Below are 26605 nucleotides of genomic sequence, written 5' to 3'. Positions count from 1 at the left end.
ACACCCTGCCTCCTGTAAGGACTCCATTTCATTCTCCCAGGTTTCTCTGTCGCATCTACTTTGATGATGCTACCTTCCACGACAGTGCTTCTGATATGTCTTCCTTTTTCCTCAACCGAGGATTCCCCCTACCCCCCCCCCCCCCCCCCCCCCCCCGCCACTGTGGTTGACAGGGCCCTCAACCATGTCCGGCCCATTTCCCGTACCTCTACCCTCACTCTTTCCCCTTCCTCCCAGAACCGTGCCAGGGTTCCCGTTGTCCTCACTTTCCACCCCATCAGCCTCCACATCCAAAGGATCATCCTCTGCCACATCCAGCGTGATGCTACTACCAGATGCATCTTCCCCTCCCTTCCCCTGTCAGCATTCTGAAGGGATCGTTTCCTCCACGACACCCTCGTCCACTTCTCCATTACCCCCACCACATCATCCCCTTCCCACAGCATCTTTCCCTGCATTGCAGGATGTGCAATACCTGCCCATTTACCTCCTCTCTCCTCACTATCCCAGGTTCCAAACACTCCTTTCAGGTGAAGCAGCGATTTACTTGTACTTCTTTCAATTTAGTATACTGTATTCGCTGCTCACAGTGTGGTCTCCTCTACATTGGGGAGACCAAACACAGATTGGGTGACCGCTTTGCGGAACACCTCTCCTCAGTCCGTAAGCATGACCCCAAGCTTCCGGTTGCTGGCCATTTCAATACTCCCCGCTGCTCTCATGCTCCCATCTCTGGTCCTGGGATTGCTGCAGTGTTCCAGTGAACATTAACGCAAGCTTGAGGAACAGCATCTCATTTACCAATTGGGCATGCTACAGCCTGCCGGACTGAACATTGAGTTCAATAATTTCAGAGTGTGACCAGGCCCCCCTTTTTATGTTTAGTTATTTTTTCTTTTTTATTTGGTTATTTTATTTTAGTTTGTTTCTACTGTGCCTACCCACTGTTTCTGTTTTTTTTTAATGTTTGTGCTTGTAGTGCTTTGTGCTTTGCAGTCAATTCACACCCTCTCTGTACTAACAGCCTTTCAGCAATACTTTAACATACCGTTTGCCTTTGTTCCATGACCTTCTGGTCAGTTACCTTGTCCTGTCAACACCTCTTTTGTTATCTCTTGCCCCACCCCCGCTTTACTTGCTTAAAACCTTTTACATTTCGAATATTTGTCAGCTCTGATGAAGGGTCACTGACCTGAAACTCTGCCTCTCTCTCCACAGATGTTGCCAGACCTGCTGAGTATTTCTAGCATTTCTTGTTTTTATTTCAGATTTCCAGCATCTGCAGTATTTTGCTTTTATAGTAATTCAGAGGCATGGGTGAATAATCTAGTGACATGAGTTTAAATGCCTGACAGGGAATTTAAATTTGGTTAATTAAATATATAGAGTCATTTATGACAGAGAAGGAGGCCATTTGGCCCATCAAGTCCATGCTGGCTCTCCGCAGAGCAATCCAGTCAGTCCCACTCCCCTGCGAGATCCCCATAGCCCTGCAAGTTTCTTTCCTTTAAGTGCCCTTCCAGTTTCCTTTTGGAATCGATGATTGTCTCCTCTTACATCACCCTCATGGGCAGCGAGTTCCAGGTCATTTCTTCCTCACATTCCCCCTACATCTCTTTCCCAAAACCTTAAAACTGTGTCCCCTATCCTTGTACCATCAGTTAATGGGAACAGTTTTTACTTGTCTTAACTTATCTAAGCCTGTCATAATCGTGTACACCTCTAATAAATCTCCCCCAATCTCCTTTGCTCTAAGGAGCACAACGCCAGCTTTTTCAACCGAACCTTGCAAATAGAAATCCCCCATCTCTGGAACCATTCTGGTATATCTCCTCAGAACTGGATGCATTGTTCTAGTTGGGGCCGAACCAGAGCATTATAAAGGTCCAGCATAACTTCTGTGTTTTTGTTCTCAATGCCTCTATTTATGAAGCCCAAGGTCCCATATGCTTTTCTAACCACTCTTGCAATATGTTCTGCCACCTTCAAAGTTCGATGCACATAGGGGAGGCGGTGGCGTAGTGGTATTGTCACTGGGCTAGTAACCCAGAGACCCAGGGTATTGCTCTGGGGACATGGCTTCGAATCCCACCACAGCAGAAGGTGGAATTTGAATTCAATTAATTAATCTTGAATTAAAAAGCTAGGCTAATGATGGCCATGAAACCATTGCCGATTGTTGTAAAAACCCATCTGGTTCATTAATGTCCTTTAGGGAAGGAAATCTGCTGTCCTTACCTGGTCTGGCCTACATGTGAGTCCAGACCCACAGCAATGTGGTTGACTCTTACATGCCCTCTGAAATGGCCTAGCAAGCCACTCAGTTATACTAACCGCTACAAAGTCAATAAAAAGGAATGAAACCGGACGGACCACCCGGCATTGACCTAGGCACCGGAAACGACAACGGCAAACCCAGCCCTGTCAACCCTGCAAAACCCTCCTTACGAACATCTGGGGGCTTGTGCCAAAGTTGGGAGAGCTGTCCCACAGACGAGTCAAGCAACAGCCTGACATAGTCATACTCACGAAATCATACCTGACAATGTCCCAGACTCTTCCCACCGGCAGGACAGACCCAGCAGAGGTGGCAGCACATTGGTATACAGTAGGGAGAGAATTGCCCTGGGAGTCCTCAACATCGACTCTGATCCCCATGAAGTCTCATGGCATCAGGGCAAATGTGGACAAGGAAACCATTTGCTGATTACCACCTACCGCCCTCCCTTAGCTGATGAGTCAGTACTCCTCCATATTGAACAGCACTTGGAAGAAGCATTGAGGGTGGCAAGGGCACAGAATGTACTCTGGGTGGGGGACTTCAATGTCCATCACCAAGAGAGGCTTGGTAGCACCACTGCTGACCGGGCTGGCCGAGTCCTCAAGGACATATCTGCTAGACTGGGTATGCGGCAGGTGGTGAGGGAACCAACAAGAGGGGAAAGCATACTTGACCTCGACCTCACCAATCTGCCTGCCGCAGATGCATCTGTCCATAACAGTATTGGTAGGAGTGACCACCGCACAGTCGTTGTGGAGACGATGTCGAGCCTTCACATTGAGGATACCCTCCTTTGTGTTGTATGGCACTACCACTGTGCTAAATGGGATAGATTTCGAACAGATCTAGCAATGCAAAACTGGGCATCTATGAGGCGCTGTGGGCCATCAGCAGCAGCAGAATTGTACTCAACCACAATCTGTAACCTCATGGCCCAGCATATCCCCCACTCTACCATTACCATCAAGCCAGGAGACCAACCCTGGTTCAATGAAGAGTGCAGGGGAGCATGCCAGGAGCAGCACCAGGCAGACCTCAAAATGAGGTGTCAACCTGATGAAGCTACAACACAGGACTATCTGCGTGCCAGACTGCGTAAGCAGCATGCAATAGACAGAGCGAAACGATCCCATAACAAATGGATCAGATCTAAGGTCTGCAGTCCTGCCACATCCAGTCGTGAATGGTGGTGGACAATTGAACAACTAACTGGAGGAGGTGGCTCCACAAATATCCCCATCCTCAATGTTGGGGGAGCCCAGCCCATCAGTGCGAAAGATAAGGCTGAAGCATTTGCAACAATCTTCAGCCAGAAGTGCCGAGTTGATGATCCATCTCGGTCTCTTCCTAAAGTCCCCAGCATCACAGATACCAGACTTCAGCCAATTCGATTCACTCCGCATGACATCAAGAAACAACTGAAGGCACTGGATACTGCAAAGGCTATGGGCCCTGACAAAATTCCGGCAATAGTACTGAAGACCTGTGCTCCAGAACTTGCTGCACCCCTAGGCAAGCTGTTCCAGTACAGCTACAATACTGGCATCTACCCTGCAATGTGGAAAATTGCCCAGGTATGTCCTGTACACAAAAAGCAGGATAAGTCCAACCCGGCCAATTGCCGCCCCATCAGCCTACTCTCAATCATCAGTCAAGTGATGGAAGGTGTCATCAACAGTGCCATCAAGCGGCACTTGCTTAGCAATAACCTGCTCAGTGACACTCAGTTTGGGTTCCGCCAGGGCCACTCAGCTCCTGACCTCATTACAGCCTTGGTTCAAACATGGACAAAAGAGCTGAACTCAAGAGGTGAGGTGAGAGTGACTGCCCTTGACATCAAGGCAGCATTTGACCGAGTATGGCATCAAGGAGCCCCAGCAAAACTGAGGTCAATGGGAATCAGGGGGAAAACCCTCCGCTGGTTGCAGTCATACCTGACACAAAGGAAGATGGTTGTGGTTGTTGGAGGTCAATCGTCTGAGCTTCAGTACATCACTGCTGGAGTTCCTCAGGGTAGTGTCCTAGGCCCAACCATCTCCAGCTGCTTCATCAATGACCTTCCTTCGATCATAAGGTCAGAAGTGGGGATGTTCGCTGATGATTGCAAAATGTTCAGCACCATTCGTGACTCCTCAGATACTGAAGCAGTCCGTGTAGAAATGCAGCAAGACCTGGACAATATCCAGGCATGGGCTGATAAGTGGCAAGGAAGAAGGACGTGGAGGCTTTGGAGAGGGTACAGAAGAGGTTTACCAGGATGTTGCCTGGTCTGGAGGGCATTAGCTAGGAGGAGAGGTTGGATAAACCCGGATTGTTTTCACTGGAACGACGGAGGTGGAGAGGCGACATGATAGAGGTTTACAAAGTTATAAGCGGCATGGACAGAGTGGATAGTCAGAAGCTTTTTCCCAGGGTGGAAGAGTCAGTTACTAGGGGACATAGGTTTAAGGTGAGAGGGGCAAAGTTTAGAGGGGATGTGCGAGGCAAGTTCTTTACACAGAGGGTGGTGAGTGCCTGGAACTTGTTGCCGGGGGAGGTGGTGGGAGCAGGTACCATCGGGACGTTTAAAAGGCATCTTGACAAATACATGAATAGGATGGGAATAGAGGGATACGGACCCCTGAAGTGCAGAAGGTTTTAGTTTAGGCAGGCATCAAGATCTTGGAGGGCCGAATGGCCTGTTCCTGTGCTGTACTGTTCTTTGTTCACACAAGTGCCAGGCAATGACCATCTCCAACAAAAGAGAATCTAACCATCTCCCCTTGATGTTCAATGGCATTACCATCGCTGAATCCCCCATTATCAACATCCTAGGGGATACCATTGACCAGAAACTGAACTGGAGTAGCCATATAAATAACCATATACACCCCATCTGCAAACATTCACTCCACCACCGACGCACAGTGGCAGCAGTGTGTACCATCTACAAGATGCACTGCAGCAGCGCACCAAGGCTCCTCAGACAGCACCTTCCAAACCCGCGACCTCTACCAACTAGAAGGACAAGGGCAGCATATGCATGGGAACACCACCACCTGCAAGTTCCCCTCCAAGTCACACACCATCCTGCCTTGGAACGATATTGCTGTTCCTTCACTGTTGCTGGGTCAAAATCCTGGAACTCCCTTCCTAACAGCACAGTGGGTGTACCTACCCCACATGAACTACCGTGGTTCAAGAAGGCAGCTCACCACCACCTTCTCAAGGGCAATTAGGGATGGGCAAAAAATGCTTGCCTGGCCAGCGACGCTCACATCCCATAAATGAACAAAAGAAAATTCCCCCCCCCACCGTCCCTGTCTTTCTGCACACTCCTTAAAACTGCACCATTAAGTCAATATTGCCTCACCCTATCCCTTCTGATAAAATACACTTGCCGGTATTAAATTCCTTCTGCCATTTGTCTGCCTATTCTGCTAGCATATCTATGTCTTGTTGCAAGTGGTTTGTATCATCCTCACTGTTTGCTACTCCTCCAAGTTTGGTATCATGTGCAAATTTTGAGATTCTACTCTATTCCAAGATCGAAGCCATTTATTTATAGCAAAAAAAGCTGTGGTCCTAGCACGGATCATTGGGGAGCACCACTGTCTACAATCCTCCAGTCTGATAAACAACCATTTTCCACGACTTGCTGTTTTCTATCTTTGAGCTTATTTTTTATCCAGTAGGAAACTGACCCTCCTATTCCATGAGTCTCAATTTTGTTAACCAGCCTTTTATGTGGTACTTTGTCGAACATTTTCTTAAAATCCATATAGACAACATCCACCACATTCCCTTCATCAACCTTCTCTGTTACTTCATCAGAACATTTAATTAGATTAGTCAAGCATAATCTACCTTTTACAAATCCATGCTGGCTATCCTTAGTTAACTCAAATCTCTCCAAGTGCCTGTTGATTTTCTTTCCCTGATTTTTGTTTCTAAAACCTTAACCGCCACTGATATTAAACTGACTGGCCTGTAGTTGCTAGGACTGTCCTTACACCCTTTCTTGAATAAGGGTATCACATTTGCCACTCTCCAATCCTCCGGCACCTCGCCTGTATCTAGGGAAGATTGGAAGATTATAGCACGCCCTTCCACCATCGCCACTATTACAAACAGGTAGTTAAATCTTTTTTCTCTAAACAAATTTCTCTGTTTTTCCAACCACCTGTCTGTAAACAGATTAGTGATTGAATTTTTCCCTCCCTTAAGCCCTGATAACATAGAAACATAGAAAATAGGAGCAGGAGTAGGCCATACGGCCCTTTGGGCCTGCTATGCCATTCAAAAAAGATCATGGCTGATAGCCTAATTCAGTTCCCTGTTCCTGCTTTTTCCCCATATCCCTTGATCCCTTTGTCATTCAGAAATATATCTATCTCCTTCTTGAATATATTTAATGGTTTGGCCTCCACTGCCTTCTGCGGTAGAGAATTCCACAGGTTCACCACCCTCTGAGTGGAGAAATTTCTCCTCATCTCAGTTCTAAATGGCATACCCCATATCCTGAGACTGTGACCCCTGGTTCTGGACTCCCCAGCCACCGGGAACATTCTCCTTGCATCTAACCTGTCTAGTCCTGTTAGAAGTTTATCGGTTTCTATGAGATCCCCTCTCATTCTTCTAAACTCTAGTGAATATAGGCCTAGTCGACCCAATCTCTCCTCATACATCAATCCTGCCATCCCAGGAATCAGCCTAGTAAATCTTCTTTGCACTCCCCCCACGGCAAGAACATCCTTCCTCAGATAAGGAGACCAAAACTGCACACAATACTCCAGATGTGGTCTCACCAAGGCCCTGTATAACTGCAGTAAGACATCCTTGCTCCTGTACTTTAACCCTCTTGCAATGAAGGCCAACATACCATTTGCCTTCCTAACTGCTTGCTGCACCTGAATACTTGCTTTCAGCGACTGATGTACAAGGACACCCAGGTCTCGTTGCACCTCCCCCTTTCACAATCTGTCACCATTCAGATAATAATCTGCCTTTCTGTTTTTACAACCAAAATGGATAACCTCACATTTATCCACGTTATACTGCATCTGCCATGCATTTGCCCACTCACCCAACTTGTCCAAATCACATTGGAGCCTCTTTGCATCCTCCTCACAGCTCACTTTACGCCCCAACTTTGTGTCATTCGCAAACTTGGAAATGTTACATTCAGTTCCCTCACCCAAGTCATTTATATATATATTGTGAATTTCTGGGGTCCTAGCACTGATGCCTGCGATACCCCACTCGTCACTGCCTGCCACTCGGAAAAAGACCCGTTTATTCCTACTCTCTGTTTCCTATCCGTCAACTAATTCTCAATCCATGCCAGTTTATTACCCCCAATCCCATGAGCTTTAACTTTGCTCACTAACCTCTTATGTGGGACCTTATCGAAAGCTTTCTGAAAATCCAAATGCACCACATCCACTGGTTCTCCCTTATCTATTCTACTAGTTACATCCTCAGAAAACTCCAGTAGATTTGTTAAGCATGATTTACCTTTCGTAAACCCATGCTGATTTTGCCCAATCGTGTTTATGCTTTCCAGGTGTTCTGCTATCACATCCTTTATAATAGACTCTAGCATTTTCCCCACTACTGATGTAAGTCTCAGTGGTCTGTAATTCCCTTTTTTTTCTCTCCCTCCTTTTTTAAATAGTGGAGTTACATTTGCCACCCTCCAATCTGTAAGATGTGCTCCAGAGAATTTGGAAGAATAATAAATGACCGCAACAACAACACGGTTGTTAGAGTTAAATCAAAGAATTAGGGTTTGTTTACACACTCTTAAACTCGGGAATGGGTTTAACTTCGCCACGCACGCTTACAAACATACAGGGTAAGGTTAAAGGCATAAAAAGGCAAGGACTTTTACTAAATAGAACTATAACCTAACATGAATTTCAGTTAAAACTAGTGTCCATTTAAATTATCAAAAAAAGTCAAAAAATTGGAGGTCACCAACTGGAAATGCCGAACTGGGGAGGAACTGTTGGAAATATCTCTTCCCTTACAAATTTCTTCTTCTTTGTTTTCTCAAAGGTAAATGGAGATAGCTTAATTTGGCTGAAGCCACCTTTTTCTTAAATGGAGAGGAAGCGAGCAGAAAGCAGGCGCAGACTATGGGCTGAATTTTATGAGTATGGCGCAGTGATATTACACACGGGGCTGATTTAAATAGAGGGGGCGGAGCAGCCGCCCCCGATGTCACAGAAGGGACGGCCGTCACGTCCCCGGCAACGGCATCCAGCACCACCACACAGGAGCCGGCGCCATTTTAAAAGGGTTTTAAGCCCTTAGAAGAAGTTTTAATTTTTAAAGGTACAGAATTCTTTATTTCTTATTAGCAAATAAAAATGATATGGAGGACCTTCCCCAACTCCCCCAGTGGTCATTTCATTGCCCTATATTGAATAAAATTGTCTTTTTCCCTACCCGAACTTTACCCCCCCCAACCTTCTAACTTTTGCCCTTCAACCCCTTCCCACCATCACGACATCCAATCAAAAGTTAATTTAAATATTTAGATGAAGGGCTCGCTGCCAGGTGGCAGTGGGGGGTGCCGCACTGAGGTCCCCCCGCCGCCAGTGATTTGCGGCAAGCCCTTCTGGATGTTGCGGGTTGAGGCAGGCCTCTCCCTGCAGAATTTTACCGGTACCCTCCCCCCCCCACCCCGCCACGACCCGCAGTGTCAAGGAGCTAGTAAAATTCAGCCCTGAGTCTTTAATTTTCTATGCTGTTTGCAGCCTGTATCTTCTTTAATTTTCTGCCCTTCTTTCGGCAGCTGGGCCATTCTGAACCATAGGCAGCTGTGGAATGAAGACAGGCTCAAACTGTTACAGTTTCAAGTCCAGGCAGGTTGGATCGGGGTTTCCTAGGTCCTAAACCTGGACCCTTTCAAGTTGCTGTCCCATGATCTCTGTCTCCTCCATTTTAACAAGTGAAACCCAGCTAAAACTTAACATGTATACAAATGGCGGTAGACAGTAATAATCAAATGTACAAAACACAATTTACATTGGATGCTCCTCGATGTGTGACACCACCCTCACTTACAGTCACCCAGACCTGGTGACTTACCTATCCTAAACATCGCCAGCCTTTCCAATACCTCCTCCCTCTCAATTTTTACCCTATACATTGCCTCTACTCTCTCCACTTCTATTGATACTTTATCTGGAATAAAAAGCTAGTATTAGTAATGGTGATCATGAAACTACCAGCTTGTTGTAAAAAATTGTTCAGTAAGGTCCTTTTGGGAAGGAAACCTGCCGTCCTTACGTAGTCTGGCCTGTATGTGACTCCAAACCCACACCAACGTGGTTGACTCTTAACTGCCCTCTGGAATAGCATAGCAAACCCTATCAAACAGCTACAGAGAAAATAAAACCAGATGGATCAGCCGACTTCAACCTAGGGATCGTATTCATGTACTTAAAAGGCACACACTGCCCAGTTAGCCCTGCAAAGTCCTCTTCACTAACACCTGGGACTTGTGCCAAAATTGGAAGAGCTGTCCCATAGACTAAAGCAACAGCCTGACGTAGTCAAACTCTCAGAATCATACCTTTCAGCCAACATCTCAGACTCCTCAATTGCCATCCCTGGGTATGTCCTGTCCCACTGGCAGGATAGACGAACCAGAGGTGGCGGCACAGTGGTATACAGTTGGGAGAGAGTTGCCTTGGGAGTCCTCAACATTGACTGGGACCCCAAGAAATCTCAGGACATCAGGTCAAACGTGGGCAAGGATTACCACCTACCCCCCCACCCCCCCCCCCCTCAGCTAATGATTTATTACTCCTCCATATTGAACCCCATTTAGAAGAATCACTGAAGGTATCAAGGACATAGAACGTACTCTGGCTGGGGGACTTCAATTTCCATCACTAAGTGTGGCTCAGTAGTACCACTACTGGCAGAGTCCTGAAGGAAATAACTGACAGACTGAGCTTGCAGCAGGTGTTGAGAGGACCAACATGAGTAAAAACCTACTGGACCTTGTCCCCACCAATCCATCATTGCAGATCCATAACAAGATTGGTAGAAGTGACTATCGCACAGCCCCTGTGGAGACGAACACCTTCCATCATATTGTGTGAAAACTAGAGTGATACTTAGCACAAAGGAAGGTGGTTGTGGTTGTTGGGGGCCAATCCTTTCAGCTCCAGGACATCGCTGCAGAAGTTTTTCAGGGCAGTGTCTTAGGCACAACCATCTTCAGCTGTTTCATCAATGACCTTCCCTCCACCATAAGGTCAGAAGTTGGGGTATTCGTTGATGATTGCACAGTGTTCAGTTCCATTCGCAATTAGTTAGATGCCTGCATGCAGCAGAACCTGGACAATATTCAGGCTTGGGCGAAGTGGCAGTTAACATTCGTGCCTCACAAGCGCCACACAATGACCATCTCCAACAGAAGAGGGTCTAACCATCTCCCCTTGACATTTATTGGCATTATCATCGCTGAATCCCCTACTATAAACATCCTGGGGATCGCCATTGAACAGAAACTCAACTGAACCAGCCATGTAAATAATGTGGCTGCAAGAGCAGGTCAGAGGCTTGTTATTCTGTGGCGAGTGACTCACCTTCTGATTCTCCATAGCCTGTCCACCATCAATTAGGCTCAAGTCAGGAGTGTGTTGGAATACTCCCACATGTCTGGATGAGAACAACTCCAACAGTACTCGAGCAGATCAACACCATCCAGGACAAATCAGTCCGCTTGATCAGCACCCCATTCACCACATTAAACAATCATTCCCTCCACCACCGCTACACAGTGGGAGCAGTGTGTACCATCGACAAGCTGCACTGCCCAACTCACCAAGCCTCTTTCAACAGCACCTTCCAAACCCGTGACCTCTACCACCTAGAAGGACTAGGAACATCACCATCTGCCTTTTATTTTGGCCTTTATTGCAAAAGGATTGGACGACAGGACTAAGGAAGTATTTCTACAGTTGTATAGGGTTTTGGTGAGACCACATCTGGAGTACTCTGTGCAGTTTTGGTCTCCACATTTAACAAAAGATATACTTGCATTGGAGGTGGTACAGCGAAGGTTCACTAGATTGGTTTCTGGGATGAGGGGGTTGCCCTATGATGAGAGAATAAGTAAATTGGGCCTGTATTCTCTGGCGTTTAGAAGAATGATAGGTGATCGCAATGAAACATATAAGATTCTAAAGGGGATGGATAGAGTACACACTGAGAGATTATTTCCGCTGGTCGGGGAATCTAAAACACGGGAGCACAGTCTGAGGATAAGGGGCCACTCATTTAGGTCTGAGAGATATGGAGAAATTACTTTACTCAAAGGGCTGTGACAGTTGTGGATGCTCCATCGCTGAATACATTTAAGGCTGGGGTAGACAGATTTTTGGTCTCACAGGGAATCAACAGATATGGCAAGCAGGCAGGAAAGTGGAGGTGAATCCGAAGATCAGCCATGATTGTTTTGAATGGCAGAGCAGGCTCGATGGGCCATATTGTTTACTGTTGCTCCTCTTTCATGTGTTCTTGTGCAAGTTCCCCTCCAAGTCACTCACATCCTGATTAGAAAATATATCACCATTCCTTCAAAGTCACTGGGTCAAAATCCTGGAACTCCCTGTCTACGGTTCTAACAGTACTATGGGTGTATCTACACCACATTGACTGTAGTGGTTCAAGAAGGCAGCTCACACCACCTTCTCAAGGCCAATTAGGGATACCCAATGAATGCTAGCCTCGCCAGTGATGCCCACATCTCAAAATCTGGAGTACCATACAAGAAATGGACTTTCATTTCTGCACAGCCTGTAAGTTGCAATCTGCATTCAGCCATGTATGACCAGTATTTCTTTCTAGCTACATTACTGGTAACATGGTAACTGCTTTGCACCCTGAACTAACACATGTATATTGTGTGTTGCCATCACCATGCACTATTTAAGCTGTGATATGTTGGCTCCATCCGTGATTGTACCTGAAGCTGGAAAAAAGATAGAAGACTGCTTGAATGTAATTTTAGGAGGAGCGCATGGAGTTGTGTGTGCTGCAAGGATTGTGGCTGGTCAAAACAAAGCCAGCTTTCCATGTGACAATAGTGATTCTTTTGGTTGCACTATGCTGAGTTGAGACTCAGTATGACCCAGAATATCAAAAATTGAAGTTTCTGAAAATAAGCAATGGCATTTTGGAGGGTGAGATGGTGGCATAGTGGTAATGTCACTGAACTAGTAATCCAGAGGCCCCGGCTAATGCCCTGAGGACAAGGGTTCAAATCCCGCCACAGCAGCTGGTGGAATTCAAATTCAATTAATTAATAAAAATCTGGAATTGAAAACTAGTCTCAGAAATGGTGCCTTGAAACTGTCATCGATTTTCATAAAAACCCACCTCGTTCACTGATGGCCTTTAGGGAAGGAAATCTGCTGTCCTTACCTGGTCTGACCTGCACGTGACTCCAGACTCACAGCAATATGGTTGACTCTTAACTGCCCTCTGAAATGGCCTAGTAAGCCAATCAGTTCTCAAGGACAGTTAGGAGTGTACAACAAATGCTGGCCTTGCCAGCGACGCCCACGTCCCATGAAAGAATAAAAAAAGCTTTGAGAACTTTGATTCACCTCTGTCTTAGATTAGATTTGGATCTGAATTTTTCTGTAGGCCCGTCTTTGGTCAGTCCATGAACAACAACATTGGTAAATGGATTGGGTGGTTTACCACCATAAACCTGCCCTAAGAAACTGCTGATTGGTTCTGAGACAGTCCCCATGCACATTTGATGCTTATGCAAGTCCCCTTTTAAAGGTGGGTTCTGATGATCTTCAGATAAATGGCGCCATCTCTAGGTCCTCTGGTAGACAATTCTTTTCTTCTCACCTTCCAGTCCTTGCCCTTCTTTCCCATTCATACTCTGTACAATACCCTGTGCACTCACCTGTGTCTAATGCTCCTTGAATGGATACCACTGGGCTGGTACTTTGCAGGAGAGGATGATTAATGTCATGTGCAATGAAGTGTTGGCAGGGTGGAAGCATATGGACCTGATGCATCATCATCTGCCTCTATTTCTTGCATAATTTCTGGAAGAGTAGTTAGATTGGAGTTCTGAGAAATAAAATTCACTTGTGACTTTCTGTAGAAGAAGTGATGTGAGAGTTACATGGCCCAGTGTGCTGACTAATAATGTAGGACGCAATAAGGTGAGAAGGAGGAGAAGCCAACTGATGAGATGAACCTGCTGATGGTGCCTGAACTCCGACTCCTCTATTGTTGAATCCTATGTGAAAACCCACCTGATTCAGGGAGATGATGGCGTAGTGGTAATGTCACTGAACCAGTAATCTAGAGGCTCAGGCTAATGCCCTGGGGACATGGGTTCAGTTGCCACCATGGCATATATAACATAATTTAAATATAATTAATTAATAACAATCTGGAATTGAAAGATAGTTTCACAGCACCATTACTGAGACTCTCATGGATTGTCATAAAACCCATCTGGTTCCCTAATGTCCTTCAGTGAATGAAATCTACCGTCCTTACCCGTCTGGCCTACAGGTGTCTCCAGATCCACAGCAATGTGGTTGACTCTTAACTGCATTCTGAAATGACCTAGCAAGCCATTTAGTTGTCTAGGGCAATTAGAGTTGGGCAACAAAAGCACATCCCATGAAAGAATAAAAGAAACTACCTCCCAGGACCCCCAAAGCTTCCTTCTCATGTACTGTGAAAGGGAACATGTTGTAACCAATATCTTTATTGTGTTATGGGAGCCTTCTACTTTAAGGAAAGTATAAAAAGTGAGGATGTGCTCTGCTTGACATGCGATGCAGACAGACTTGGTGTCAACAGGCAGACTATAATGCAGGTGATGATAGTTACATACTGTGTGAGGCCTTGAGTGGGTAACATGCATATAACAACAACAATACATTTATATAGCATCTTCATTAGCCGAGGCATAGAATATAAGAGCAGGGAGATTATGATGGAGCTGTATAAAATGCTAGTTAGGCCACAGCTGGAGTACTGTGTACAGTTCTGGTCACCACACCATAGGAAGGATGTGATTGCATTGGAGAGGGTGCAGAGGAGATTCACCAGGATGTTGCCTGGGCTGGAGCATTTCAGCTATGAAGAGAGACTAGATAGGCTGGGGTTGTTTTCCTTAGAGCAGAGAAGGCTGAGGGGAGTTATGATTGAGGTGTACAAAATTATGAGGGGCATTGATAGGTTAGATAGGAAGAAACTTTTTCCCTTAGCGGAGGGGTCAATAACCTGAGGGCATAGATTTAAGTAAGGATGCAAGAGATTTAGAAGGGATTTGAGGAAAAATGTGTTCACCCGGGGTGGTTGGAATCTGGAACGCACTGCCTGAAGAGGTGTTAGAGGCAGGAACTCTCAACATTTAAGAAGTATTTAGATGAGCACTTGAAATGCCATAGCATACAAGGCAACGGGCCAAGTGCTGGAAAATGGGATTAGAATAGATAGGTGCTTGATGGCTGGCACAAACACGATGGGCTGAAGGGCCTGTTTCTGTGCTGTATAACTCTATGACTCTATTTAACATAGTAAACAGATCCAAGGCACTTCAGACGAGTGTTATCCATCGCTGAGCCGCAGAAGGAGATGTGAGGACAGGTGACCAAAAATTTGATCCAAGCAGTTGGTTTTGAGGAGTGTCCATGGAAGACAGAGAGGCAGAAAGGCTTCCAAAGCGAATTTTGGAGCTTAGGGTCCAGGCAGCTGAAGTAATGAAACAGTGCCAATGGTTGAGTGATTAAAAGCGGGGATGCGCCAGAGTGTGAGGACGTAAATGAAGTAACACACAAGTGAAGACTGCAGGTGTTAAGGACCCTCCAAGGCCTTAATGGTACACTCTCAAACAATGTTAGTACAGTGAGGGGAGATGGGTGTAAATAGCTGAGAGGTGTTAGTGCAGTGTGCTCTTAGAAGGTATGGCTGGCTGCTGTTACCTTACCTGACTTGCTGAAGTCATTAAATTTCTTGTGCTGAGTTGGACTTTGTGGCACTGACTGCCCCAGCCACCTCCTTTCACTGGCCTTGTGCACTTTCTTTTGAGGGCCTTTGACACATGGTTCCAAACAGGGCCTCCCTCCTCTGCCTTGCTTGGTCCAGCCTCTGATGCACTGCTGCCTTAGAAGATCTGTGTGATGTATCTAATCAAACTTTACATCTGCTTTCTACCAAAGCTTGGTTTCATAATGCCCATACCAGTCAGCTACTGCAGGTATTTAATGGCCATTTACTGTCCTCACATGAGTGAGCTCCCAACTAGAGCCACTGACAATGTTGGGAGATCGCCAGTATTCAAATCAGGCTTTCCCAGAAATTTCACTGCCGATGCAATTGGGCAGCAGATATCCCAACCTACCACTGCTGTTTACTCTCGAAAACATATGAAGAAATGCCAGTTGAGTGAGGTCAGCACCCTAAAACCCACAACAAGCAACTTCAGGAGAGGGGGACAGAGGGATGGGGGGGGGGGGGGGGGGGGTGGAATGAGGAAGGAAAATAAAAATTGCACCAAATGGCTTAATTTATTTCTAATTTACATTTTTTGTTTTATAATTCATTTGAGGGATGTGAGCAATGCTGACAAGGCCAGCATTTATTGCCCATCCCTAATTGCCCTTGAGAAGGGGTTCCAATTAAGCGGGCTGCTTTGGCTTGGATGGTGTCAAGATTCTTGAGTGTTGTTGGAGCTGCACTCATGCAGGCAATTGTAGAAGATTCCATCACACACCTGACTTGATTGACCTTGTAGATGGTGGACAGGCTTTAGGGAGTCAGGAGGCAAGTTACTTGCCGCAGGATTCCTAGCCTCTGAGCTGCTCATGTAGCCATAGTATTTATATGGCTAGTCTAGTTAAGCTTCTGGTCAGTGGTGACCCCAGGATGTTGATGGTGGGGGATTCAGCGATAGTAATGCCGTAGAACATAAAAAGAAGATGGTTAGATTTTCTTTTGTTGGAGAAGATCATTGCTTGGCATTTGAGTGGTGTGAATATTTCTTGTCACTTATCAGCCCAAGCCTGAATGTTGTCCAGGTATTGCTGCACACAGGCGTGGATTAGATTAGATTAGATTAGAGATACAGCACTGAAACAGGCCCTTCGGCCCACCGAGTCTGTGCCGAACATCAACCACCCATTTATACTAATCCTACACTAATCCCATATTCCTACCAAACATCCCCACCTGTCCCTATATTTCCCTACCACCTACCTATACTAGTGACAATTTATAATGGCCAATTTACTTATCAACCTGCAAGTCTTTTGGCTTGTGGGAGGAAACCGGAGCACCCGGAGAAAACCCACGCAGACACAGGGAGAACTTGCAAACTCCACACAGGCAGTACCCGGAATCGAACCCGGGTCCCTGGAGCTGTGAGGCTGCGGTGCTAACCACTGCGCCACTGGACTGCTTCAGTATCTGAGGATTTGTGAATGGTAGTGAACTCTGAAATCATCAGTAAACATCCCCACTTCTGATCATGGTCGGAAGATCATTGATGAAGCAGCTGAAGATGGTTGGGCCTAGGAAACTACCCTGAGGAACTCCTGCAACAATATTCTGGGGCTGAGAAATTTGGTCTCCATCAACCACAACCATCCTCCTTTGTGATAGGTCTGATTCTAACCAGTGGAGAGTTTTCCCCCGATTCTCATTGACTTCAATTTTATTGAGGTTCCTTGATGCCACACTCAGTCAAATGCAGCCTTAATGTCAGGGGCTGTCACTCTCATCTCACCTCTTGAATTCAGCTCTTTTGTCCATGTTTGGACCAAGGCTGTAATGAGGTCTGGTGCTGAGTGGCCCTGGTGGAACCCACATTGAGCATCAGTGAACAGGTTATTAGTGAGTTAGTACTGCTTGCTAGCACTGTCAATGACACCCTCCGTCACTTTGCTGATGATGGAGAGTTGACTGATAGAGTGGTGATTGACCGGGTTGGCTTTGTCCTACTTTTTGTGGACAGGACATACCTGGGCAATTTTCCACATTGTCGGGTAGATGCCAGTGTTGTAGGTGTACTGGAACAGCTTGGCTAAAGGCATGGCTAGTTTTTGAGTACTACAGCTGGGATGTTGTCAGAGCCCATAGCTATATCCACTGCCGTCAGCCATTTTGTGATCTCATGTGGAGTGAATCGAATTGGCTGAGGACTTGCATCTGTGATGCTGGGGACCTTGGGGAGGACAAGATGGATCATATACTCAGCACTTTTGGCTGAAGGTGGTTGCAAAGTCTTTTGCACTGACGTGCTGGGCTCCTCCATCATTGAGCATGGGGATATTTTTGGAGCCTCCTCCTCCTGTTGGCTGTTTAATTGACCACCACCAATCATGACTGGATATTGCAGAGCTTTGATCTGATCCATTGGTTGTGGGATCACTTAGTTCTGTCTGTAGCATGCTGCTTCCGCCATTTACCATGCATGTAATCCTGTGTTGTAGCTTCACCAGGTTGGCACCTCATTTTTAGGTATGCCTGGTGCTGTTCATGGCATGCTCTCCTGCACTCCTCATTGAAGCAGGGTTGCTCCCCTGGCTTGATGGTAATGGTAGAGTGAGGGATATCCCTGGATAAGAAACTCCACTTTTAATTTTTATTGACTGCTGTCGGACATGGTTGGGTACCTGAAACTAAATGGGTTGTTCTTTTCACAGGAATCTTTGGAACACTGTCGGAAAACACGGAAGATCTTTAAACAACAGCCAGCAGTGAAAGGAAAGGATCAATGGGTACCTTTTAAATTGTTTTCTAACTCTTTATATGTTATATCCTCTATTAAACCAAACAGACTAATGTTGACAGAATTAGCATCACAGCAAGATACAGCACCAAATGCCAAGCTGTGCCCAGCAGCCATGCCCGAGACACAGGAACTCCTGTCCCCTGAGCAGAGGAAGAATAAATCTCGGAGTAAAGTGTCTTTCTGTGACCAGGCAATGTGGTGAAGCCTAATGAAAAGCTGATATTGGAAGCTGTTCTAATCTAACCCACCTTTTGGGAACAGAGCAGCTTTGGATTCCATCCCCATTTTACACCCCACCCGATTTTCTGATCATTGATTTCAATGGATTTAAAATCAGGCTGGATGTAAAATTGGTATTCGACCCAAACCTGCCCTTTTCTGCCATATTGTGAGAAGGGTATAGGGTAAAAATTCTACTGTGCAGTCCCAGCAAAGTTTCAGACCTTCAGCCAATGATTTCCGTTGTTTAAAATAAATGAGTGGGAGATCACTACGGGAGGTGGGTTGGGGGAGGCATCAATTTCCTGATACATGCTAGGATCACAGGTTCAGTAAGTTACCTGGATAAGTCAATAGAGGTTGTGCGAAGGCTTTACTGAGAATTGAGTTCAGATTTGGCCATCAAGCCACAGAAACGATATCTCTGTGTTGGAGAACATACAGAGAAAGGCAACAAGATCGATGAGAAGATTAAAGGGTTGAGATTCAAAGTCAAGCTTTACAGTCATAAACATTTTGATGGGTACCACATCAAAGTTTATAAAGTATTAACTAATCAATGTACAATATTCAGGACAAGCAGGGTTGGGGGGGGAAGTAACGACCCAGATTGGGGAGGAGGCAGATGGGGAAGGGAGATGGTTTGGCGTGGGAGGGGGGAATTGGTGATGGTATGAGAAGGGGAGGGAAAGGGGAGGAGGAGAGGAGAGATGATACGGGGAGAGGAGAGGGAGGAGCGGGAAGGGGAGGGTTTAGGTTACCAGCAGAGGCCGTTGAAGCGGAAAGAATAAGGGTGCAAGAGAAATGAGAGGTTTTGCTGGGAGGAACGGAGGGGTTTGGTGAAAGGATGATGGTATAGGGAGGAGAAGGGCGGCCTTTGGGCTGGGGAAGGGAGGAGAGGAGATTGGAGGGGAGATCCCATAAATCCAAACCAGTTGTAACTGGTCCGTTTGAACCAGTTGTCCATGGAAATTTGGACAACTGGACCAGTTGTACTGGTTCCAATTGACTATTTGTACTTGTTCCAGTTGAAAATTATATTGTTTACAGTTGTGACCAGTTAGACTGGTTTCTGGCTCAACTCGTTCCATTTGAGACCAGAGTATAAACTTGCGAAAAGTGTTAAGCGCCACTAACAAATGAAAATTACCTGTGTGGTGTGTGCTGTGGTCATGCAGTGAAGCTAAAAACACTCTTGACTGCGCTGTTTGTTTCAAATTTTGTGACCCAGAAAAACAAAAAACTCAATTAAATAGCAAATCCAAATTAAACACAGTGCAGAAATCAAGAAATAAACAAACATAGCAGTTAAAGAGCAAAAATGTTAAATTACAGCTGTAATCAAAATACAAAACTTAAACATTAATTACATTCAGACAATGGTTTTGATGCAACAAATTAGCAGAATAAATGCTTAAACAAAATACTTAACAATAGGCAATAGTAGTTAAGCCACTTTTGATCCTTGCTCCTCGAAGCTGCCTAGAGACACGTGATAAAAGCAAAATAGTGCAGATGCTGGAAATCTGAAACACAAACAAGAAATGCTGGAAATACTCAGCATGTCTGGCAGCATCTGTGGAAAGAGAAGCAGAGTTAACGTTTCAGGTCAGTGACCCTTCTTCAGAACTGAGTTCTGATGAAGGGTCACTGACCTGAAACGTTAACTCTGCTTCTCTCTCCACAGATGCTGCCAGACCTGCTGAGTTTTCCAGCATTTCTTGTTTGTGTTAGAAACAGGTGATGTTGGCTTCGGTCCTTCACTGATTTCTTCTTCTACTCTGGCTGCTTCTTCTGTGTGAATCTTCTTCTGTGGTTCTTGCTGTGTCTCTGTCTCTGCCTGTTCTGTGGATCTTAGGACCCTGCTGTTGTATCCTTTTTTTCAGAGCTGCCTGTGTGCCAGAATGCTGTTAGATAAGCCAGATGACAGATTAATACAACTGAGTGTTTTGTCGGGCTTGCAAGGGCAGTTAGGAGTCAACTACATCAGTATGGAATTGAAGTCAAGTATAGACCAGAATGGATAAGAACAGCAGGTTTCCCTCCATAAGGGACATAAATGAACTAGTTGGATTTTTGTAATAATCTGACAGCTTCATGATCACTTTTACTGATCCACACATGTTAAATGAAGTTAGGGAAGAGATAAATACGGCACTATTACATATATATAAAAAATCATTAGAAAGTCGAATAGTGTGAGAGGACTAGCGGACAGCTAATGCAATTCCCATATATAAAAACAGAGGTATAAAAAGTCCAGGAGAGAATAGACCAATTAGCTTACTATCAGTTGTAGGAGAGTTAATGGAATCCTTACTCAAAGATGTAATAGAAAAACATCTAGAAACTGAAAATATAATGAAGAGCAGTCAGTAGAGATTCCAAAAGTGTAGGCAAACTTGTTGAGTTCTTTGAAGAAATAACATAGAAGATAGTGTTACAACCAGGTGAGAAAGGGGTCTAGGGGTTCCCTGTCAGCCGTTGACTAGTTTGACGTAACAAGATTTAATTTTTTAAACACCGTGTTTTTAACCTCCCCTCAGAGAATCCTTGTTCACTGCTGTCCAATTGTAAGACAAAGAAATCAACCAGACAGGTTTTCTTAGATTTAAACAAGAAAGGTGTTAGTTTATTAACCTTAAAACTCTAAGTCGGTTAAAACTACTACGAATATGCGACGCGACCACGCTAGCATGCATACACAATAAACACAGATAATACACGCAATAGAGACAGAAAAGGAGAAAGAATAAAGGGGAAAAGTTTGAAGCAGTAGCTGGAGTTCATTTACTGTTTTGAGTTCAATGTAGAGTCTTTGATTGCAGTTAAATCTTGCTGCTTTGTTGGGGCCCAGTGCACACTTTCAAACTTGTTTTGATGTAAGAGTCTTTTCTCTTGAGGTTTAAGTGGCTTCAGTAGATCTAGAAATTCTTGAGAGGGAGAGAGACCTTCCTTCTCTTTTGTTTTCAAAGCAGTCTCTAACTTCAAACTGTCCTGTGAGCACAATTCAAACCTTCAAGTTGGCTGCCAGGATAGTCATGTAACTAAGTTTTTTTTCAACAAACTCCTGCGTTGTTTGTGGATTCTCCATCTTAGCAGACACCCTCAGTGGGGGTCGGGCATGGGGGGAGGTGGGGGAGGGGTGGATGGAATGCTGGCTTGTTCCACATTCAGTGTCTGGTGATCAAAATCCCTTTGGGTTAATTGGATCGGCAGCAGTTCTGTTGTCTCTCCAGGAAACTGTCCCTTAGTATGCAAATGTTCCCAGCCACTGCTGTGATTTCTTTAAACAAGTCATCTTTTCAGTCCAGCAACAGTTTAAAATTATTGTTCATATGACGAAATTAATATGCCTCATTCTTGGCAGGTTGGGTCTTCATGACAGTAGATAAGGGTAGTGGATGTAATATATTTGGATTTCCTCAGAAAATAGGTATCTAAAGGGCCACAGGTCCAAAGGGATCTGGAGGAACAGATACATAAATTATTAAATTAGCAGCACAGGTTAATAAGCACCCTAACTACATGGACTACAGCATTTCAAGAAGGACCCCCAATACCTCACAGTAACTAGGGATGGGCAATAAATACTGGCTTTCCCAACAATGCCCACATTCCAAAAATGAACAAAAAAGCTCCAGTTGCCGATCTGGCAATAGCAAAATTTCTATGATTCTATGCGTTTCTCCTTTCTGAATTACATATTTATATGTTGCTCTTTCATAGGACTGTGGCATGGAGGGATGTGAATGTTCGTATTTGGAGTGTGCACTCACAGCAGCAAAACAAGATATCACTCTAACAGCAAAGTTGTCAATAAACAATTTAAAACAGGTAAAATTTGAATTAGTTTCTGATATGAAACACCAGAATTTCTCTAATTTGCAAATACCTAATTCCTGTTTCCTCACCTCGCTATCATCATGGACCTTAGCATCCAGTACTGAGTGTTCTGAGTACTATGGTACAGGTATCCGGTACAGGGGACTGTGGTACGGGTATGCAGTGCTGGACACTATGGTATAGGCATCCTGTACTGAGTATGATGGGTACTAGAATCATAAAATCATAGAATGGTTGCAGCACAGAAGGAGGCCAATTGGCCCATACTGTCCATATCAGCTCTCTGTACGAGCTACTCAGCTAGTTTCATTCCCCTACCTTTTTCCCATAGTCCTGCAATTTTTGTCTCTTCAGATAATTATCCACTTCCCTTTGAAGCTTTTCCTCATGTCACCAGTGCTTCTTTTGCCAATCACCTTAAATTGGTGCCAGCAGGAGCAGTTTCTCCCTATCTGCTCTGTCCAGATCCCTCAAGATTTTGAACACCTCTATCAAATCTCTTAATCGTCTTCTCTAAAGAGAACAGCCACAGTTTCGCTAATCTATCCTCCTAACTGAAGTCTCTCATCCCCGGAATCATTCTCGTAAATCTTTGCTGCACCCTCTCCAGTACCTTCACATCCTTCCTTAAGTGTGGTGCTCAGACTTGGACACAATTCTTCAGTTGAGGCCGGGCCAGTGTTTTATAAAAGGTTCACATTAATCTCCTTGCTTTTGCACTCTCCACCTCTATTTATAAAGCCCACAATCCCATATGCCTTATTAACTGCTTTCTCAACCTATCCTGCTGCCTTCAATGATTTGTGTATATGTACCCCCAGGTTTTTTTTTTCCTTTTTTCTTTTTCCTTTTTTATTTGCTTATTTTATTTTAGGTTTTTCAATTTGTTTAGTATGTTTCCACTGTGCTTACCCACTGTTTTGGTTTTTTTAATGTGTTTTTTTATGTATGTACTTGGAGTGCTTTGTGCTTTACAGCCATTCACACCCTCTCTTTACTAACGTTTGGCTTTCAGCACACCATTGACATACCGTTCGCCTTTGTTCCATGATCTTCTGGTCAGTTATTCTCTGTGACCCTGTCCTATCAACACTTTCAACTTTGTTATTTCTTGCCCCACCCCTGCTTTACTTGCTGAAAACCTTTTACATTTCTATTATTTGTCAGTTCTGAAGAAGGGTCTCTGACTTGAAACGTTAACTCTGCTTCTCTCTTAAGAATAACAGGTAAAGCAGATGAACTTAGAGCTTGGATTAGTACTTGGAACGATGATGTTGTTGCTATTACAGAGACTTGGTTGAGGGAAGGGCAGGATTGGCAGCTAAATATTCCAGGATTTAGAAGCTTCAGGCGGGATAGAGGGGGATGTAAAAGGGGTGGGGGAGTTGCATTACTTGTAAAGAATATCACAGCTGTACTGTGGGAGGACACCTCGGAGGGGTCGTGCAGCGAGGCAATATGGGTGGAGCTCAGGAATTGGAAGGGTGCAGTCACGATGTTGGGGGTTTTCTACAGGCCTCCCGACAGCCAGCAGGAGGTAGAGGAGCAGATATGTAGACAGATTTTGGAAAGATGTAAAGGTAACAGGGTTGTAGTGGTGGGTGATTTTAACTTCCCCTATATTGACTGGGACTCACTTAGTGCTCGGGGCTTGGATGGGGCAGAATTTGTAAGGAGCATCCAGGAGGGATCCTTGAAACAATATGTAGATAGTCCAACTAGGGATGGGGCCATTCTGGACCTGGTATTGGGAAATGAGCCCGGCCAGGTGGTCGAAGTTTCAGTCGGGGAGCATTTCGGGAACAGTGACCATAATTCCATAAGTTTTAAGGTACTTGTGGATAAGGATAAGAGTAGTCCTCGGGTGAAGGTGCTAAATTGGGGGAAGGCTAATTATAACAATATTAGGCAGGAACTGAAGAATTTAGATTGGGGGCAGCTGTTTGAGGGTAAATCAACATCTGACATGTGGGAGTCTTTCAAATGTCAGTTGATTAGAATCCATGACCGGCATGTTCCTGTGAGGAAGAAGTTTGGCAAGTTTCGGGAACCTTGGATAACGCGGGATATTGTGAGCCTAGTCAAAAAGAAAAAGGAAGCATTTGTAAAGGCTGGAAGGCTAGGAACAGACGAATCCCTTGAGGAATATAAAGACAGTAGGAAGGAACTTAAGCAAGGAGTCAGGAGGGCTAAAAGGGGTCATGAAAAGTCATTGGCAAACAGGATTAAGGATAACCCCAAGGATTTTTATACATATATAAAGAGCAAGAGGGTAACTAGGGAAAGGGTTGGCCCACTCAAGGACAGAAAAGGGAATCTATGTGTGGAGCCAGAGGAAATGGGCAAGGTACTAAATGAGTACTTTGCATCAGTATTCACCAAAGAGAAGGACTTGGTGGATGATGAGCCGAGGGAAGGGAGTGTCTCAGTCATCTCATTATCAAAAAGGAGGAGGTGTTGGGTGTCTTGCAAAGCATTAAGGTCGATAAGTCCCCACGGCCTGATGGGATCTACCCCAGAATACTGAGGGAGGCAAGGGAAGAAATTGCTGGGGCCTTGACAGAAATCTTTTCATCCTCATTGGCTACAGGTGAGGTCCCAGAGGACTGGAGAATAGCCAATGTTGTTCCTTTGTTTAAGAAGGGTAGCAAGGACAATCCAGGAAATTATAGGCCGGTGAGCCTTACGTCAGTGGTAGGGAAATTATTAGAGAGAATTCTTCGGGACAGGATTTACTCCCATTTGGAAACAAACAAACTTATTAGCAAGAGGCAGCATGGTTTTGTGAAGGGGAGGTCGTGTCTCACTAATTTGATTGAGTTTTTTGAGGAAGTGACAAAGATGATTGATGAAGGAAGGGCAGTGGATGTTATCTATATGGACTTCAGTAAAGCCTTTGACAAGGTCCCTCATGGCAGACTGGTACAAAAGGTGAAGTCACACGGGATCAGAGGTGAGCTGGCAAGATGGATACAGAACTGGCTCGGTCACAGAAGACAGAATGGTAGCAGTGGAAGGGTGCTTTTCTGAACGGAGGGATGTGACTAGTGGTGTTCCGCAGGGATCAGTGCTGGGACCATTGCTGTCTGTAGTAAAAATAAATGATTTGGAGGAAAATGTAGCTGGTCTGATTAGTAAGTTTGCGGACGACACAAAGGTTGGTGGAGTTGCAGATGGTGATGAGGATTGTCAGAGGATACAGCAGGATATAGATTGGTTGGAGACTTGGGCGGAGAAATGGCAGATGGAGTTTAATCCGGACAAATGTGAGGTAATGCATTTTGGAAGGTCTAATGCAGGTGGGAAGTATACAGTAAATGGTAGAACCCTGAGGAGTATTGACAGGCAGAGAGATCTGGGCGTACAGGTCCACAGGTCACTGAAAGTGGCAACGCAGGTGGATAAGGTAGTCAAGAAGGCATACGGCATGCTTGCCTTCATCGGTCGGGGCATAGAGTATAAAAATTGGCAAGTCATGCTGCAGTTGCACAGAACTTTAGTTAGGCCACACTTAGAATATTGCGTGCAATTCTGGTCGCCACACTACCAGAAGGACGTGGAGGTTTTGGAGAGGGTACAGAAGAGGTTTACCAGGATGTTGCCTGGTCTGGAGGGCATTAGCTATGAGGAGAGGTTGGATAAACTCGGATTGTTTTCACTGGAACGACGGAGGTGGAGGGGCGACATGATAGAGGTTTCCAAAGTTATGAGCGGCATGGACAGAGTGGATAGTCAGAAGCTTTTTCCCAGGGTGGAAGAGTCAGTTACTAAGGGACATAGGTTTAAGGTGAGAGGGGCAAAGTTTAGAGGGGATGTGCGAGGCAAGTTCTTTACACAGAGGGTGGTGAGTGCCTGGAACTTGCTGCCAGGGGAGGTGGTGGAAGCAGGTACCATAGCGACGTTTAAGAGGCATCTTGACAAATACATGAATAGGATGGGAATAGAGGGATACGGTGCCCCGGAAGTGCAGAAGGTGTTAGTTTAGGCAGGCATCAAGATCGGCGCAGGCTTGGAGGGCCGAATGGCCTGTTCCTGTGCTGTACTGTTCTTTGTTCTTTGTTGTTCTGCACAGATGCTGCCTGACCTGCTGAGTATTTCCAGCATTTCTTGTTTTGATACCCCCCCGGTTCCCCTGTTCCTGCACCCCCTTTAGAATTGTTTCCTTTATTTTATCTTGCCTTTCCTAGATTCTTATGACCAAAATGTATCACTTCACACTTCTCTGCATTAGAGTCATAGAGTTATATAGCACAGAAACAGGCCCTTCGGCCCACCATGTCTGTGCCAGCTATCAAACCTATCTATTCTAATCCCATTTTCCAGCACTTGGCCCGTAGCCTTGTATGCTATGGTGTTTCAAGTGCTCATCTAAATACTTCTTAAATGTTGTGAGGGTTCCTGCCTTGACCACCCCTTCAGGCAGTGTGTTCCGGATTCCAACCACCCTCTGGGTGACAACATTTTTCCTCAAATCCCCT

The 26605-nt window shown here is 45.2% G+C and overlaps 1 protein-coding gene across 4 annotated transcripts in view; it reads left to right on the top strand.

Annotated features, from left to right (window-relative positions):
• The window catches only part of LOC137346877 (integrin alpha-E-like), a 397091-nt gene that overhangs the window by 341638 nt on the left and 28848 nt on the right, over positions 1-26605 (top strand). For all 4 annotated transcript variants that reach the window (XM_068010834.1, XM_068010835.1, XM_068010833.1 and 1 more), the window contains 2 exons: positions 17974-18048; positions 22011-22118. In XM_068010834.1, coding sequence (XP_067866935.1) covers positions 17974-18048; positions 22011-22118 — 183 coding nt within the window. The remainder of the gene's footprint in view (positions 1-17973; positions 18049-22010; positions 22119-26605) is intronic.

Source organism: Heterodontus francisci, chromosome 30, assembly GCF_036365525.1.
Source record: "Heterodontus francisci isolate sHetFra1 chromosome 30, sHetFra1.hap1, whole genome shotgun sequence".
NCBI lineage: Eukaryota > Metazoa > Chordata > Chondrichthyes > Heterodontiformes > Heterodontidae > Heterodontus > Heterodontus francisci.
Note: the sequence above shows the minus strand (reverse complement) of the source record. Positions and strands in the feature narration are given on the sequence as shown.